This window comes from Marmota marmota, unplaced genomic scaffold, assembly GCF_001458135.2.
Source record: "Marmota marmota marmota unplaced genomic scaffold, marMar, whole genome shotgun sequence".
NCBI lineage: Eukaryota > Metazoa > Chordata > Mammalia > Rodentia > Sciuridae > Marmota > Marmota marmota.
In genome coordinates this window covers 40,496-55,704 of record NW_025999877.1, presented here as the reverse complement: position 1 = coordinate 55,704, position 15,209 = coordinate 40,496, and the positions used below count along the sequence as shown (strand labels likewise).

The 15,209-nt window shown below is 48.2% G+C and overlaps 1 protein-coding gene across 1 annotated transcript in view; it reads right to left on the bottom strand.

Annotated features, from left to right (window-relative positions):
• LOC107133667 (E3 ubiquitin-protein ligase RNF213-like) overlaps nt 1-15,209 on the bottom strand; it is a 56,071-nt gene that overhangs the window by 22,996 nt on the left and 17,866 nt on the right. Inside the window, 15 exon segments of the mRNA XM_048787147.1 lie at nt 340-522; nt 614-714; nt 3,805-3,925; nt 4,540-4,721; nt 4,948-5,160; nt 6,445-6,599; nt 7,759-7,904; nt 8,620-8,811; nt 10,950-11,088; nt 11,373-11,517; nt 11,931-12,058; nt 12,492-12,611; nt 13,332-13,447; nt 14,368-14,463; nt 15,004-15,140. Of these exon segments, the coding sequence (XP_048643104.1) occupies nt 340-522; nt 614-714; nt 3,805-3,925; nt 4,540-4,721; nt 4,948-5,160; nt 6,445-6,599; nt 7,759-7,904; nt 8,620-8,811; nt 10,950-11,088; nt 11,373-11,517; nt 11,931-12,058; nt 12,492-12,611; nt 13,332-13,447; nt 14,368-14,463; nt 15,004-15,140 (2,174 nt within the window).

The following is a 15,209-nucleotide window of genomic DNA, read 5'->3' as shown; positions in this document are numbered from 1 at the left end:
GAGGGCTTGCTTGCCTAGCCTGCACAAGGCCTGGAGTCCACCCCTGTACACACCACTCGGATGAAAAGGAGGACAGAAAAGCTGTATCTAAGTTTCTTGGGTCTCTTTCAAGGGCTTCATTTATTAGTTTCTGAAATTTGCTGTCTCAAAATGTTGCGGGACATGTGTACCTTGGGGAGAGGAATTCTGAGGTACCCAAATGGGAGTCTCACTTTAGAGAGTTCTCTAAAGCCAGGCTTTTATCAGATGGAGGTTAATAGAAATTGAATTTCTGAATATTATATTTGAGAAAAAAGGACAGAAAAAAGAGGAAGATTTTTAAAGAGAAAAGTGTTTTACCTGTGCTTTTGGGAAACTGTCATAGAGAACTCCTCTGGCAGGACAGTTAAACAGTAGGGGCAGATCATTTGCCTGGAGATGAGCCAGATCTTGATGCAAGGCAAGCAGTACACATGGTCACAGGGCAGACACACAGGATCCTGAGCATCTCCCAGGCAGATGAGGCATGGCTGCACTCCAAACCTGAAATCCAAGCAGGCGATGGGCTCCAAGGCAGATGCCAGCACCCCAGGGGCAGCAATCCCTCCCGCCTGGAGCCCAGACCCTCTCTCACCTGGCCAGGCTCTTGCTGGCTTGCTCCTTGCACTCACAGAGAGTGGTCATCACAGCCACAAAGGGCCTGTGGGTCTTGAGGTCAGAGTTCTCTTGAAGACACTGGAGGAGAAAGGCCTGGTGAGGGGTGGCACCCATTGAGGAGGGGCAGAGGTCACCTGTGCCTTGGGGCAGCCCAAGGCCTCAGGGATTCTTAGCAGTTTCCCATCCTTTTATCTCTTTGTGGCTCTGCTGCTTTTAAAAGAGAAGAACCAAATTCCCAGTGTCTAAATTTTCCCTCTTCCTTCCTTTTCTTTTCAGGTCTGCCCCTTCCCTTCTCTTGATGAATTTCAATCTTTAAATGATAATAATGTGATGACCGTTGCTACACACCATTAAGCTCTGAGAGACCTCTGCATTTTTGTAATATTGGCTTTAGATCTATTTCGTTACTTATTTAGAGATGGGGTCTTGCTGTGTTGTCCAAGCTGCTCTCAAACTCCTGGACTCAAGCCATCTTCATGCCTCAGCCTCCTGAGGAGCTGGGACTACAGGTATGTACTGCCACCCCTGGTTATATCATATTTTAAAGGAACAACACATAGATCCAGTTGTGGCAGCACAGGCAGCCCTTTCTAATTAAGTGTCCCCCCTCTGCTCCCGGGTAACCACATTCCTAAGCTTCTCTGAGGTCTTGTGTGCCTGTGTAAACATCCTGCCATTGTCCTGTGCCATTTCCTGGTTGGGAGATCAGCTGCAGATCACTGGCATTAACCACTGTATGGCAGCTCCCGTGAATATTTCAGATACCTGTTTCCAGTAATGGATATTTAGTGTGTATCTGAGTTTTCACGAGTCTAAAGAGTGCTGTACTAACAGTCCTGTATGTCTGCTTCAGTAAAAACAAGAAGTTGGGCTGGGAAGCCGCTGGGTGGTACAGCACTTTCCTGGCATGAATGAGGCCCAGAGTTCCACCTGAGGGCCACAAAATAAATCAAAGTGTCTCCAGGACACTCATTTAGAAATGTACATCTTCAGCAATGCAAGATAGTGAATTTAATGATTTAATGGCTGTTTCTGAGAGTTTGTGGTCAGGCATGATATTGAAGCCAGAATTAGACAGGCTGATGGGTCAATTCAGAGAATGGAAGGATTGAAATGTTAATTCCTTCAGAACACTTCCTCCACCCTCATCAAGATAACCTGCCCCTGCTCCAACATGTTGCCAAGGTAACCTGTCCTAGGGACTGTCCCTCCCTATAGGGAGTTTTAATTAAGCCCCCTTCCTGCCCAGATCACTCCACTTTGACCCCTCCAGCCCATCTGCTTTTCACCTTTTGGCCATCCCACCAAGCATCTTCTGGGCTTAGTCACTTACACAGGAAGGAGAGAGATAAAGGAGAAGAGAACAGGAGAACAAAGGAAGCCTAGAACATATAAAAAGGCAGAACACCCTCACTTCTTGGGATACCAGGATACCGGCTATGGCTTCCTTCTCCCTTCTGGGAGAAGTCTATGTTACCCATTTTTAAATATGCTTTATATGCTTGCCTCTGCGTGTTTCTCTAATGTTCAAACTTCACCATGTAAGGAAGCAAAACTTGTCACTGGTAACCTGTGGTATCAATGTGAGTACTGATGTTCTATAAGGGCATTATACAAGTAAGAATAGTTCCCTATTGCTACTTTGCCCAGGGTATATTTTTTCTAAATCATACATTTTGTCAAATGTTCTCTTTACCTTTTGAAATTATTATTTAGAGTTTATTTTTTAGCTTATATAACTGATGACATTCATAGATATTTTTTAGCCATCCTTGAATTCCCAGGATTGATCAAACTTGGAAATGATGTGTGTTTATTATCCTGATAAATTTGATTTGTTAATTAACAAACCAACTCAGCAATGGATAAAGGACTTAGACATTTCTCCAAAGATACATAAATACCTGAGAGCACAAGAAAAGGAGCTCAGCATCACTAGCTATTATGGCAATGAATATCTAAACCCTCTGAGGACTGGGGTAGTAGCTCAGTGGTAGAGCACTTGCCTAGCATGTGTGAGACTCTGGGTTCTATCCTCAGCACCACGATAAAATAAAGGAATAAATAGAAGTATTCTAAAAAAGCTCTTCATTATTAAAACATTATTCTTCATTATTAAAACAAACTTATTCATTATTAAATTCTATTAAAAATTCTTCATTTTTAAAACAAAACAAAACAAAAAACTCTGAACCAGGCAAGGTGGCACATACTCAGCGATAAAGAAGCTTGAGGCAGGAGGATCACATGTTCAAGGCAAGTCTCAGCAACTTAGCCAAATCCTGACTCAAAATTTAAAAAGAGGCTGAGATGTAGCTCAGTGGTAGAGCACCCCTGCATTCCATCACCAGGACAAAAAAAAAAAAAAAAGAGAGAGAGAGAGACAGAGAAATTTAATAAGTTGATACTGTGAGTCCCCTTCTAGTTATACATCCAAAAGAAGTAAAAGCAGGCCTCAAATAAGTTGGTGAACACCAAAGTTCACAGCAATCACAACAGTCACAAGGCCTCTGACATTCTGGTCAAGTCTGGGTATGCCAATCTATTTCCTGTGTGCCTGCCTGCATTTCAAAGGCTGCATACCTGTCTACAATGGCCTTTCTCAGATACCCTGACAGTGGGCACTCTGGAGGTCAATGGCATTCCAACCACAGGATGAGATCACACAACAGTTACCCTAGCCCAGGTCATGGGGTGAAAGAGGTGGGAATCCGGTTGTGCTGAGTGACCATTGTTGCCAGATAGCCTGGCCACAGAGATGGTGGCTTTCTCTGAGGGGCACCGGTTGTGCTATCATTGGCTTTATCTGGTGTTGGGAGCAGAGGCTCAGTGGTTTTCTATTCCCTTGGTCCAATGAATTGCATGTATTTTGAAGTCTCCCGCTCCAGTGGCATTCTCCTGCATCACTTTCACCCTGCTCAGGGTGGTGGTGACTTTGTACCTGAGGGCTAGGATGCTGGCCTGCTCTAGGTCAGCTTGAAGGTGGGTGGAGCCTAACTCTTCAGCTCTTGCAAAGCATCCACAAGCAAGTTTCCTGCAAAAGTCCCGTTCTACATAGTCATTATTATCCCTAAGTGACATGCCACGCACGATACAGCAATCAGGCAGGGCAAACTCATGAACAACACATGTCTCTGCATCCCACCAAGATACATGCCCAGTGCTCACCTTGTCTAGTGAGAAGACATACTTGGTCACCAGCTGGCCCAGCTCAGGAATCTGGCTCTCAGTCCCCAGGAGCACGTGTTCCACAAAGAGTGCAATGGAGAAAACACGACTCCACTGGGTTCTGTCAAAAGAGGGTGTTACACACTCAGCTCCAACAGAGACCTCTGAGACAGGAGGAGGGGATGAGAAGGCAGGTGTAAGGCAGCACGGGAAGGCGAGCTGACAGGAGGAATTATTCACCAGCCCTGCCCTCAGCACTCCCCCGGCTCTCCATGCAGGCAGGACTTTGTGTCTCACTTTGCTATCTCAGCATGCTCAGCCACTGTGCTCACTCTCTCATAATCCTGCACACAGTGAGTTCCTCTTGACCCTCACAGCATAGCACAGGTTGGGACCCTCCCCACCCTGAAGGCCTGCCCCTCTGCTTGCCCTGCCTGCCCCTGTCCATTCTAATGGCTCCCTGCCACCACAGTGGTTCTCCAGGTGCAGCTGAATAACCTGCCTTTCTGTGGCTCTGGGGCACCATGGCCTCCCTGCATGTGGTTCTCCTCTTTCTCAAGCATCTAACGAGATGCCTGGAACATGACAGGGTTCATCAAGTGCAGAGTGAGTGCACAAAGAGCCCTTCCCATGGCAGGAGCACCTGCTCACCCTGCTGCCAGGTGTGCCAGGACCTGGAGTCCACTGATGATCACAGGCCGAGAATGCCAGGGAGAGCCAGGCTCTGGGTCTCACCTGACCTCCACAGTGACAGCTCTGGCTGTGCTCCCACTGCCTCGCAAGTACCCATCCGAGCAGACGAGCTCCAGCGGTATGGACAGCTTCTTCACCAGTTGCAGCCAGGCCTGGGGACTCGGCTTCAGGGTGTCTTTTATCAGCATTTCAGCACAGGCCATTGCGGCCAACACATCTAGTGTCTGGGAAGAGGAGAGTGGTCACATGACCCCACAGGGCCCCTTAGGCCAGAGGTCCTGGCAGAGTGTGTCCTTGCATTCCAGGCTCATAACCTGCTCCTTTGGGTCTTGGGATAGAGGAAGCACTATCCAGCTGTTCCCAACACCTCTGGGCTATGCTGACTCCCAGGCCCCTAAAGGGTCTCTCCTTGTGCTCCTGGGGACAGGCGCCTCCTGCGGGGGGCTGTACCATCTCACTGCCAGCCATGTCGTGCTTCTGTACAACTTCAGTGAGGCTCTGTAGAATCTGTGGGTGGATGGTCAAGATTCTGGAGAACTTGTGCAGCCGGGTCTTGAAATGTTGATAGGCCAGGTGCACCCACGGCAGGTAGAGCCCTTCCTCGGGCCTCTCTGAGGCTGTTCGAAGCTCACAGACCCAGCACCACAGCGCCATCTGCAGAAACTGGGGTTTTGAAAGGTTTTCAGTATGAATTTTTAAATTACAAAGAGATGTTTTCTTGTGGGAAATCAGAACTATTCAAAAATCACAAAAAAGAGAATTACAACCCAGACTTCCTATCTTCCAATTGCTTTTCAGTAGAGCCTCTAGCCATTTTCCTAGCTGTGCCTTTCCTCAGAACCATCCTCAAATCAAGATCACTGTGTTCCTGATTTTCTCCACTCAAGATTAGATTATGAGAATCCTCTATCACTCATTATCTGTGCAAACACTGTTTTTCAATGGTTGCAAACAACCATTTTAAAATGGACATACTATAATTTGTCCCTTCTTCATTTATTGGACATTTAAATTGTTTCTAATTCTTCAAAATCAGACAAAAAGCAGGAAAACCTTGCTGTGAGCACCTGTCTGACCTCTGATGAGCAGCAGTGTGCGGGGGGGAGGCTCTCCAATCACCCTGCCATGTGACCACTGCTCAGCATCTGCCCAGGAAGCCTGTAAGCCCTCCCTTCTTTTTGAAAACTCAGTTTTGCCAGATGAGCAGGTACAACTGGCATCTAGAGACTCTATATGTTCTCTTGAGTCACTGGTAGGGCTAAGCATGTGAGCAAAGCTTTCTAGAAACTTGCACAATTACACCCTGTGTAGCTGGCTTGTAACTTCTACCCATTTTAAAAATAAGAGTATATTCTGCTCATTCTCTGCAAACTCCTCGCTAACCTTTCGTCATGCAGGCTAGAGTATATTCTCTCATATTCTCCACCTTCTTTTTCTGTTCTGCGTGTGACTACCAGGCAGCTGAGTTTCCATCTTGGGCTGGGCTCTGGCTCTGCAGTCAGCACTTGCCTGGTGGGACTGAGTCTCTAGGTTTTCTCCCCAGCACCAAAAACAAAACCTATCAATCTTTCCACTGAATTTCACTTATTATTCTTACCTTAAGAGGTCAGTTACATATTTATCTTAATTTTGTCAAGAGAAACTCAACAATTTCAAGAGGGGTGATACAAGGAATCTGGAGAGCTTCTCAAGTTACTAGAATGTGCATTCCTGGAGGCCTTGGCGAGTGATGAGGATTGGCCCTGTGTTCTGAGCAGCTTAAGGGACATTCTCAGCCTAGCGTTCTGCATGGCTTCATTCTGTTCTAATGAATGCCTGGCACTTGACAGGGTTCATCAAGCACAGATGAACCTACATGGTAGCACTAGCTCTCAAAAGCTGAGTTCCCATGTTTGCCCCCAGACCAGACCATGCAATTTCCACACATGACCTTGAGTGGATACCTACCTTCAGCTCCTCCCAGGTGGACACTCTCATGGTGAAGAGCAAGAAGTCCCTCAAGTAGCACTGAACCAGCTCCTGCTGCTGCTCTCCAGGGAGCTTGGCAAGAAACATGCCCAGGGGAGTCTGCTGGAAGATTTCTACTAACTTATCTGACCGTCCTGCAGGGAGGAAGCCAGAGTGGCTTGAGACAATTGAAGCCACAAGCTGAGAGAAGCTTGCTCCCCAGGAAGGAGAGCCATAGGCTAGAGCAGCCCCTGGGGGTGACTCAGAGACAAAGTGATATTGGTTGCCTTATGGGACTAGAGAGTGGTGGATGTATAGACTAGGGGACACAGAAAGGAAGGCAGGATCAACATTCAATTTAGGCCATGCTAGCCCCAACAAGAAAAAATATCTGAGGGAGTCTGAGTTTTGTGCTGCACGACTGTTCAGTGTAATGGGCTCCAGTAACCCTGGGTTCCTAGGGAATCAGGACTGAGTGGGCTACTCATCGGGGCTGGGGCCAGAGACTATGCCAACCAGGGAGATTTGCCTTCCAGCAGATGGGGAGTTGGCTCCCAGCTGCACACTCTGCTGGACCAGCAGGGTTGGGTAGGGCATTGCCCCAGGTGAAGAAACACCCTCTCAGCAGGGAACAGACTGCTTCACATTGGTTTAGGATATGCAGCAGAATACAGACCCAGGAAAACAAGTTCACTTTGAACATACTGGTTCTCTAAGTAAATGTTGAAACGATGAGTTCATGTGTACATGAAAGATGACTTCCAAAAACACAGCCCTGCCACTGGCTTTTTTGGAATGACTATGGCCAAACTCAGTCCCCAGCAAGTGACAGCAAAGCACACACTCTCTAGCTTGTGTGACTCAGGATGGATGAACAGCTTAGCATGGAAGAAGGGGACACACTCTTTTCATTGCTAGCATTTGCTGAGAAAGTTTAAAGGGGACCTTTCCTGGGTCTGAGCCTCAGGACAGGAATGGTCAACTTGCAGCAGGTAGCAAGCCCTGTCCCTGCTGGAACATGCTCCAGTTCACCAGCCTGCTGGTCAGTACACTACTAAATCACCTCACAGGCTCACTTGATGGTGTGACTTACAGGCTTCTGACCTCCTGATTACTCTCACTCCTTCAGCAGAAATTTCAAAATGAAGGCAGGACATGAACTTGAGCCTATTCCACATGCAAAGTGTGAAAACTACAAGTCCCAGAATTTACCAGGTGCTGGCTGCTGTCTGCCCACTGATGGTCAGGCAGTGTCTTTGTGGATAAAGGCTGCTTCACCAGGGCTGCATCGGGCCCATCTTGAGCAGGTCTCACCTTTTACATCCATGATGTACTGGGCCTGGACCCAGAGCTCTTCCACATAGTCCCTGATTCTCCAGCTGAAGGGGACACTGTTGCAAGCACCCTCGGGAAGGCTCATATAGTTCTGCACCACGATGGAGGACATCTCACTCTTGGATCTGCAGTGAGGTGAGGTGAATGAGAGGTGAAGGTGCTGTGGGCCAGAGGTGGCTCCACGGTAGAGTGCTTGCCTGGCATGTGTAAGGCCCTGGGTTCCATCCCCTGCACCACATCAAAATAAAACAAGGCTGCATAGACAGTTGCTGTCTCCTTTGATGGCCAGGACTCCTGCTGAACAAGAACTGGTGGGCTACCTCATAACCCCTGTTTACAGATAGCATGAAAGCAGGCCACCTATGCAGGGCCTAGGAGGGGCCCAAAGCCTCTGGCAGAACCAGGTCTCCAGTGCCTGCGCCTGTCCCTCCCCTGCACCTTATTGGCCTACATTCCAGAACTGAAGACCCTGCAATCTGAACAGGAAACTTGGGAAGGCCCTGCACAAAATAGGGATAGTGAGTCTGGTCTGATCAGAAGCTCGAGGTTGCCATCTCTGTCGATGAGAGAGATCATGCATAATGGAACATGAGCATGATTAAGGACATATTCTTTCCAAAGGGCAGTGTCCCCACTGCACACAGAGTCCAACCCGGCTTTCTGAGCTATCACAGGTGCCCTGAGAGAAGAAAATAAGGAGAGAGGAGATGCAACAAAGGCCTGCAGGATGCCATGGCCTCTAGGATGTAGAAGGAGCTGGCGAAACGTTTCTTGGAAAACAGAGCCTACGTTCTCAAGCCCAGGAGAGCTACTGAGGGTGCCGTGTGGATTTTCATTCACCTTATGTTATTCATCACAAGTGGAATGTTCAGCAACTTAGTGTTACTAAAGAAAAACATCCACAAGTCCTGGGCCCAGGGTGGTGAGTCTGGTCTGATAAGAAGCTCAAGGTTGCCATCTCTGTCGATGAGAGAGATCATGCTGGCCAGCAGAGGAGTGACTGCGCTTTGGACCCGCTTCCAAAGGGTATGCCTGCAGCTGAGTGGGACAGGGGATAGGGGACAGTGGCTCAGTATCACAGCCAGTGCTGTTCTTGACACCTCCTTCCTCAAGCCATCTAGCTTACAAGCCAGGGCTGCAAATTGAAGTTTCTATCACTTTTAAGTACAAGAGATTCACAAATGCAATTGTCTTAAGATTAGTTAGCAGGACTGGATAGAACTTAATTCTACATCTAATAACAGTAACTAGTGCCTTGAAAAGGTGAAGAAATATTTGCTGATATTTTGTTTCAGAACAAGCCTACTAGGTGCTATAAACAAATCAAATAAAGACCAACTTCACTAAAAAAATTAAATGAATATTTTAAGAAAAAAAAGTAGCTATAGATAAAATATAATAAAGATGAAGAGATCAAACTAAATTTGATACAAAGTTAAATAAGAAAACATGTTTATCTAGAATTCGGCTTTTCTTATAGGTGTTTCTGTAACTAACCCTGAGTACTTTAGACTGACAGTGCTTAATTGGTTGAATTAACCACATCTCACATTCATGCTAAAATGATATATTTTTTACTTATGATAAAAGACAAGAATTAATAAATATTTGTTTTTGGGGAAAAAAGTGAAGCCATTGTAGGGAATTTTTTTTCTGTATATATAGTACACAGGATTCTAGAGATAATTTAAAAACATCTACTGAGAAAAAAAAAATCCCATTAGGCAAGGACAATGACCTTGACTTAAGACCCCAGACTAGAACACACACAACGGATGTGGGGGAGGCGGTGAAAAGGGCCCTGGGCCAGAGCAGCTGAGAGCCCTGAAAAGTGCTCCAGAGTAACACAGTCACCGCAGAGGGTCTCAAAGAGACCAAATTTAAAACAACTTGAGAATCAAAAAAAAAAAAAAATGAAGGCAACAGGCTACATAACATGATGAACTAAAAACCAGAGGACTCCTGGCATAAAGGACTCCAAGGAGGCTGGCTATCTAGCCCCAAGGGTATGTGACATTAAGTCCCGGACACACAGTGCTGGTGAAGTGTCATGACATCCTGCCAGCCTCAGAAATGAGCATTGAGGGTACCATGCAAACAGGTCCAGTTGTTCTTGGGTGTTGCTGGTGACCACGGGGAAGAAACTGGTCTCGGGTGCTGTGGAGACCATGGGGCAGTGAAAAGGGAGGCTGGCAAACCCAGCAAGGCCAGAGCAGCAGTGGCAAAGGGGCGATGGGACATGGCTTGGACGTGTGCTAGGAAAGGGAGACAGACCATTCAGGGGGACAAAAGCCATGTTCAGTTTCTGGGCTCACAAACTTCCTTCAGACAATGTAACTAGGAAAGAAGTCAAGGAGCACTGCAGAGAGAACTTGAAACAGAAAACTTCCTGTGGTGAGGAAGCCAGCACCCATGGGCCCTGGCCTCCCAGGACTCTGCCATCGCCCACATTCCCCCTGTGGGCCACGTGGGGCAGCAGGCCTGGAGCCAGGGGGTCAGAAGGGCAGAGCTGGAGGGACTTGGAGAACCTCAGTGGCCTAAGATCATCCTGCCAACAGGTGGTTTCAGACCCTCAGACCTCCATCTGAGACCCTGAGCAACCCTCCTGTCCCCATAGCACAGGCTCCTCAAAGGTTGTCTCAAGTCTGAAGAAAAGGGTCATGGTATTATAGAAAAAGGATCACGGATAATAAATGACACTCCTGGGTCCTATTTTTATACTTGCTGTTACTTCAAGCTGTAGGGATGGGAAGATAATTTCTGTTACTTCCCTGCACATCACCATCTCAATTTTAATAACCTTGAATGGCAAACCTGGCTTTGGTTTATGACTTGCTGGCAAACATCCTGAGAACAATTTTTTTTAAAGTTTTCTATTATGAAAAAAGTTAAGGACACAAAAGCAGAGAAAGGAGGAGAACCATCCCCGTGAGCACCATTCAGGTGGCCAACAATCCACCAAGACCAACATCCAGGTGGCCAATGAACACCCCAGGACCACCACCTGCATGGCCAATAACCCACACATGCCCACCATCCAGGTCTGTTTTGGCCTCTTGGAGCAAAAACATAGTTCTGCCCCCCCACATAGGTGGAGAAAGAAACACCTGGTGTGCTCCTTCCCCTGGGATGGTATAGTAGGTCCCTGCACTGCCTGCTGCTTGCAGTACCTGAAGGTGCCGGCCTCCTGGAGCGCATCCTGGTTCGCAGCCTCTCGCCCCACCCACTCCTTCAGACTGCAGAGCTGGTTCTCTTCTTGCTTCTTTAGAAGGACGGAGAGGTGCATCTTAGATATCCGCAAGAACGCGGCTGTAAAAAGGCAAAAGGACATAATTTGGTCCACCTGTGGGCACCAAGTTGGAGGCTCTTCTGTGCTGCTTGACCAGTTCTCCCGCAGAGGGAAGCTACAGGTCCTCTGGCCAGGCCAACTCTAGAGCAGAATTCATGAGATGTCCTGAGATTCCCGCTATGCCAGCTGCATCTGCCAAGCCACAGGAACCCAGAAGGGCAGCTCGCCACACTCAGCCACCTGATTCCCACTGCTCAGGAAGGGCTTGCTGGACTAGGATGAGAAGCAGGGACATGACTCATACCACTGCACACACTATCCCTGTTCAAGAGGCTGAGGAGGATGGTGACTCTCCTCATGTTGCGCGGGCAGCTCTCCTGGTCCCTGAGCATCCCCACGGCACTTTGCACACAGCTCCTCAGCAGTCTGGTGGTGTCCAGGACTTGTGCCTGCCAAGGGAGACAGCACATCGTCTGCTGCTGCCATGTCCAGGGTGGGTGAAAGCTAAGCTACCCACACGAGAAGGTGGCCTGGTGTCCACCTGCCCAAATCAACAGTGACCAGTCTCCATGGTAAAGCTCATCTACTGAGCTCCCCCGGCTGATCCCTGTGTACTGCCCAACCCCCAGAGGACCACTGGCAAGGTGGTGGCTGACATCACGAATTTGGCCAGTGGTTGAGGGACAGCTCCTAGAGCTAACTAAGAGCCTTCATAAAGAAGGGAAAGGCAGATCTTGTCCTGGTAAGTCCCCTACACTTCCAGCATAAAGAGAAGGCAAGACTCAGCCTGACGCTGGCACAGCTGCCTGTGCTCCTCCAGATCAGCCACCTGCAGCCAACAGGGGAACAGAGGAGAACTCACATCACTGCCCCGCAGGTCCGCGGCCTCCCATTCCATCTCCTCAGAAACTTCCTTTTCCATTTCCATTTCTGCCACCTCCCCTGACTTGCTGGTCTCTGCCTCCATCACCTCCTCCTGGTTGCCTTTCGCTGCAAATGAAGGGAACACAATCAATTCACCACTTGGAGAAGGAAGGGGGTGGGTAGTACCACGTCTGTGCCTAGGCTGAGCCTCACCAGGGTTTCCTGTCCCAAGCTTCAGTGGCAGCTCCAGTTAAGGGGGCATCCATCATCCACTAGTCAGGTGCCCCACAGCCTGGGCTGAGGGCTGGCACATGACCCACAGCACACCAGCTGATACACTAGGTGCTGCTCCTTGGCCTTCCCAAGGCTCTGGTTATGTTGACCATGAGCCAGGCAGTTCAGTGCCACATTCTGAGTTCCTGCTGAGGGCAGGTGCCAAGACTCAAAGATGACTCAAATGTGGCAGCCCTGACTCCAGCTTCACAGGAGGCTGCCTAACTTGGCACCTTTCACCTGCCTTTCCACCCCAACCTCTGCAGTCTGCCACCTTGCAACTCACACTTTGGGCTGCCTCCTGGCATGAACAGCTGACTAATGGTGACACTCTGCAGCTTAGTCACATCAGCAGCCATGACTGTGGACCTTCGGAGGTCATCAATGTGCACAGACTGCCACAGCCCTGTGAAGAACAAAGCCACCAAGTCTTCTCACATCTTTCTGCTTTCTTCTTGTCTGTCATGAGCAGGGGCACACCTCTGTCCAGATGCTCAATCACACTACTGTCAGAGTGATGATCGGTACCTCTCTGAACACACCAAAACCCATCAGACCCCCTACATCACATCAGCACACTCACCATCAACATGGGTGTTGAGGCTGATTTATGTAGTCATGCAAAGTCTCCATGGATCCTGTTCACAGTTCTTTATGTTCATCTTACCATACTTACTGTCCCATAATTAGAAAGTGCTGCAAGGTGCTGACAGTTTGACTTTCCATCTATAAAATTATTAAACTTGTTTCCCTCTTTCCAAAATACTATTTGTCTTACATAAGCCAACCGGTGACCTTCCACAGAAAAAGGGATGGACTGATTTGAACACAGTACTTTCCCAGGAGCAGGCAAAGGAGTCAGCACTAGGGCTGGTGTGAAAGGGGAAGATCTCTGAGTCATTTGTATAATGAGGAGTGGGAGCAGGAGTGTGTCCCATGCACTCCTGAGGTAGACCAGGCCATGCTGACATAGTAGCAGCAAGTTCCAGAGCGATGGCTGTGAACAGTGAGCCCAGAGAAGCCCAGAGACAGATGGGGTTGGTGTCTGACCTAGATGTGAGCAGCATGGGACCCCAAGAGGCAGCCCAGACATACTTAAAGACAGTCACTCATCTTTTGGCCCTACCTCCATGGAATCCCACGTAGGATGCTCTGTTCCTCATCCGGGACAGTTTTGTGATGAAATAGAAGACGCAGCCCTGAGTTCCTTGTATTTTGTTGATTTCATTAATAGCAGAATACCTATTGAGAAAACAAAAATCAAAACAAAGCAAGCAATGGAGCAAAAGCTAAGGTGTGAGATGGCTGCCGCGTCCCAGGAGCTGTTGGGGCTTTACCACATTCCACACAATGCCAGGGGCCACCACATCTCTCATGAGAGGAGAAGGGTGGCTTCCAATTGGCAGGATCACTTCCTACCTCTCAATGCTGATCAGAATCCACACCCACCCTGCAGGTCTCAGGGCACCCACATGCCAGAGGTTGGGGCTTACTGGCCTTCCCATTTTGAGAAAGTACAGTGTGGTACGGTGGCCCTTGCATACCCAATGGCCGCAGACCACCTCCCTATAGGATCTGGCTGGGCCTTAACTTGTACTAGGCTCCCAGTGCTTTAAAGGGGCAGAAGTCACTCTTAATTACATGAGGTAACAGAACACAGCGATTATGAAAGCAACAGATTTATGAACACCACAAAAATGTTCAATAAATATTAATTTATTTATATAGTCTTACTGCCCTTAAACTTATGATAAGTTCTTTTCTTTTTTTTAGGCAGTACTGGGGATCAAACCTAGGGCCTCAGACATGCTAGGCAAGTGCTGTACCACCAAGCTACATCGCAGACTGAACTTTAATTTTAATTATGTGATTCAAAATCAAAATGATCAAAAAAGGCCTGCAAATGACTGCAAATGCAGCTTTAACACATTCTCCTAAACACTACAAAAATTCCATTATTGACGGGTCTTGCATTCCACAATTTCTGTGCCATTACTGGCCTTTTCCTTCATCCTTTACTCTCTAGCTTCTCTAGCCCATGTCAGGAGCTGGGAGGGAGAGTCATTCTTATTTCCACACTGTTTTCATGGAAAAAATTCTTCAGGATGTCCTGGGGAGATTTTGGCTTCCTATGTTTTCCTAGAAAACTACTGAGAACATACTTAGCTGATGCAATGAGCTGAGCACGGTGAGCGCCATCATCAAAATCCATCTGGACAATGAGGATTTTACGTCTGGCTGTCTTCATTAAGCTGCTTCTGAAAGGAAAAGAGAATCACCCCAGTGAGTCCTCTGTCCTAAAACATGGGCAGCCACAGCTCAGGAGGCTAAGGTAGGAGGGTCACCAGTTCCAGGCTAGCCTCAGCAACACAGTGAGACCCTATCTCAGAATTAATAATAATAAAAATTAGGGCTGGGGATGTGGCTCAGTGGTAGAGCAGCCCTGGGTTCAATCCCCATCACAAGCAAAAAACAAAACAAAACAAAACAAAAAAACATGGATCATAATACTCCACAAAGTGAAGGGAAACACAGGCCATGCAGAACCCAGCATCCAGGTGGGGTCTCCCTCCACAAGGTGAGGATGCAATCCACTGGAGAAGAAAAGGGCCACACAGTGCTCAGGAGACAGACGGACACAGCTGTCTTACAACTGGGGCCAGAGGGGCATACGAGGAGGCTGAGCAATGAGCCTCCATAGTACTCAGAGTTCCTTACAAGTGGTTACCACACCCTGGCATGCGATACCACGTTCCCAGGGCAGGGGCCAAGGGTGATGGGCAGGCAGGGCACCTCACCGGACTTCCTTGAGGAATGAGTACTCAGTGTCAAACTGCTGCAGTGACAGGATCACAGGCTTAGGGGCCAAGCCCTTCACCTCTGTCCCTAGAGCTTCGCAGTCACAGTTCATCAGCAGTCTGGAGAAGGTGGTGACCTACATAATGGGCACACAAGCAATCAGCTGAATTTAAGCAAGAGCACAGAGCACCGGGTCAGAACCCAG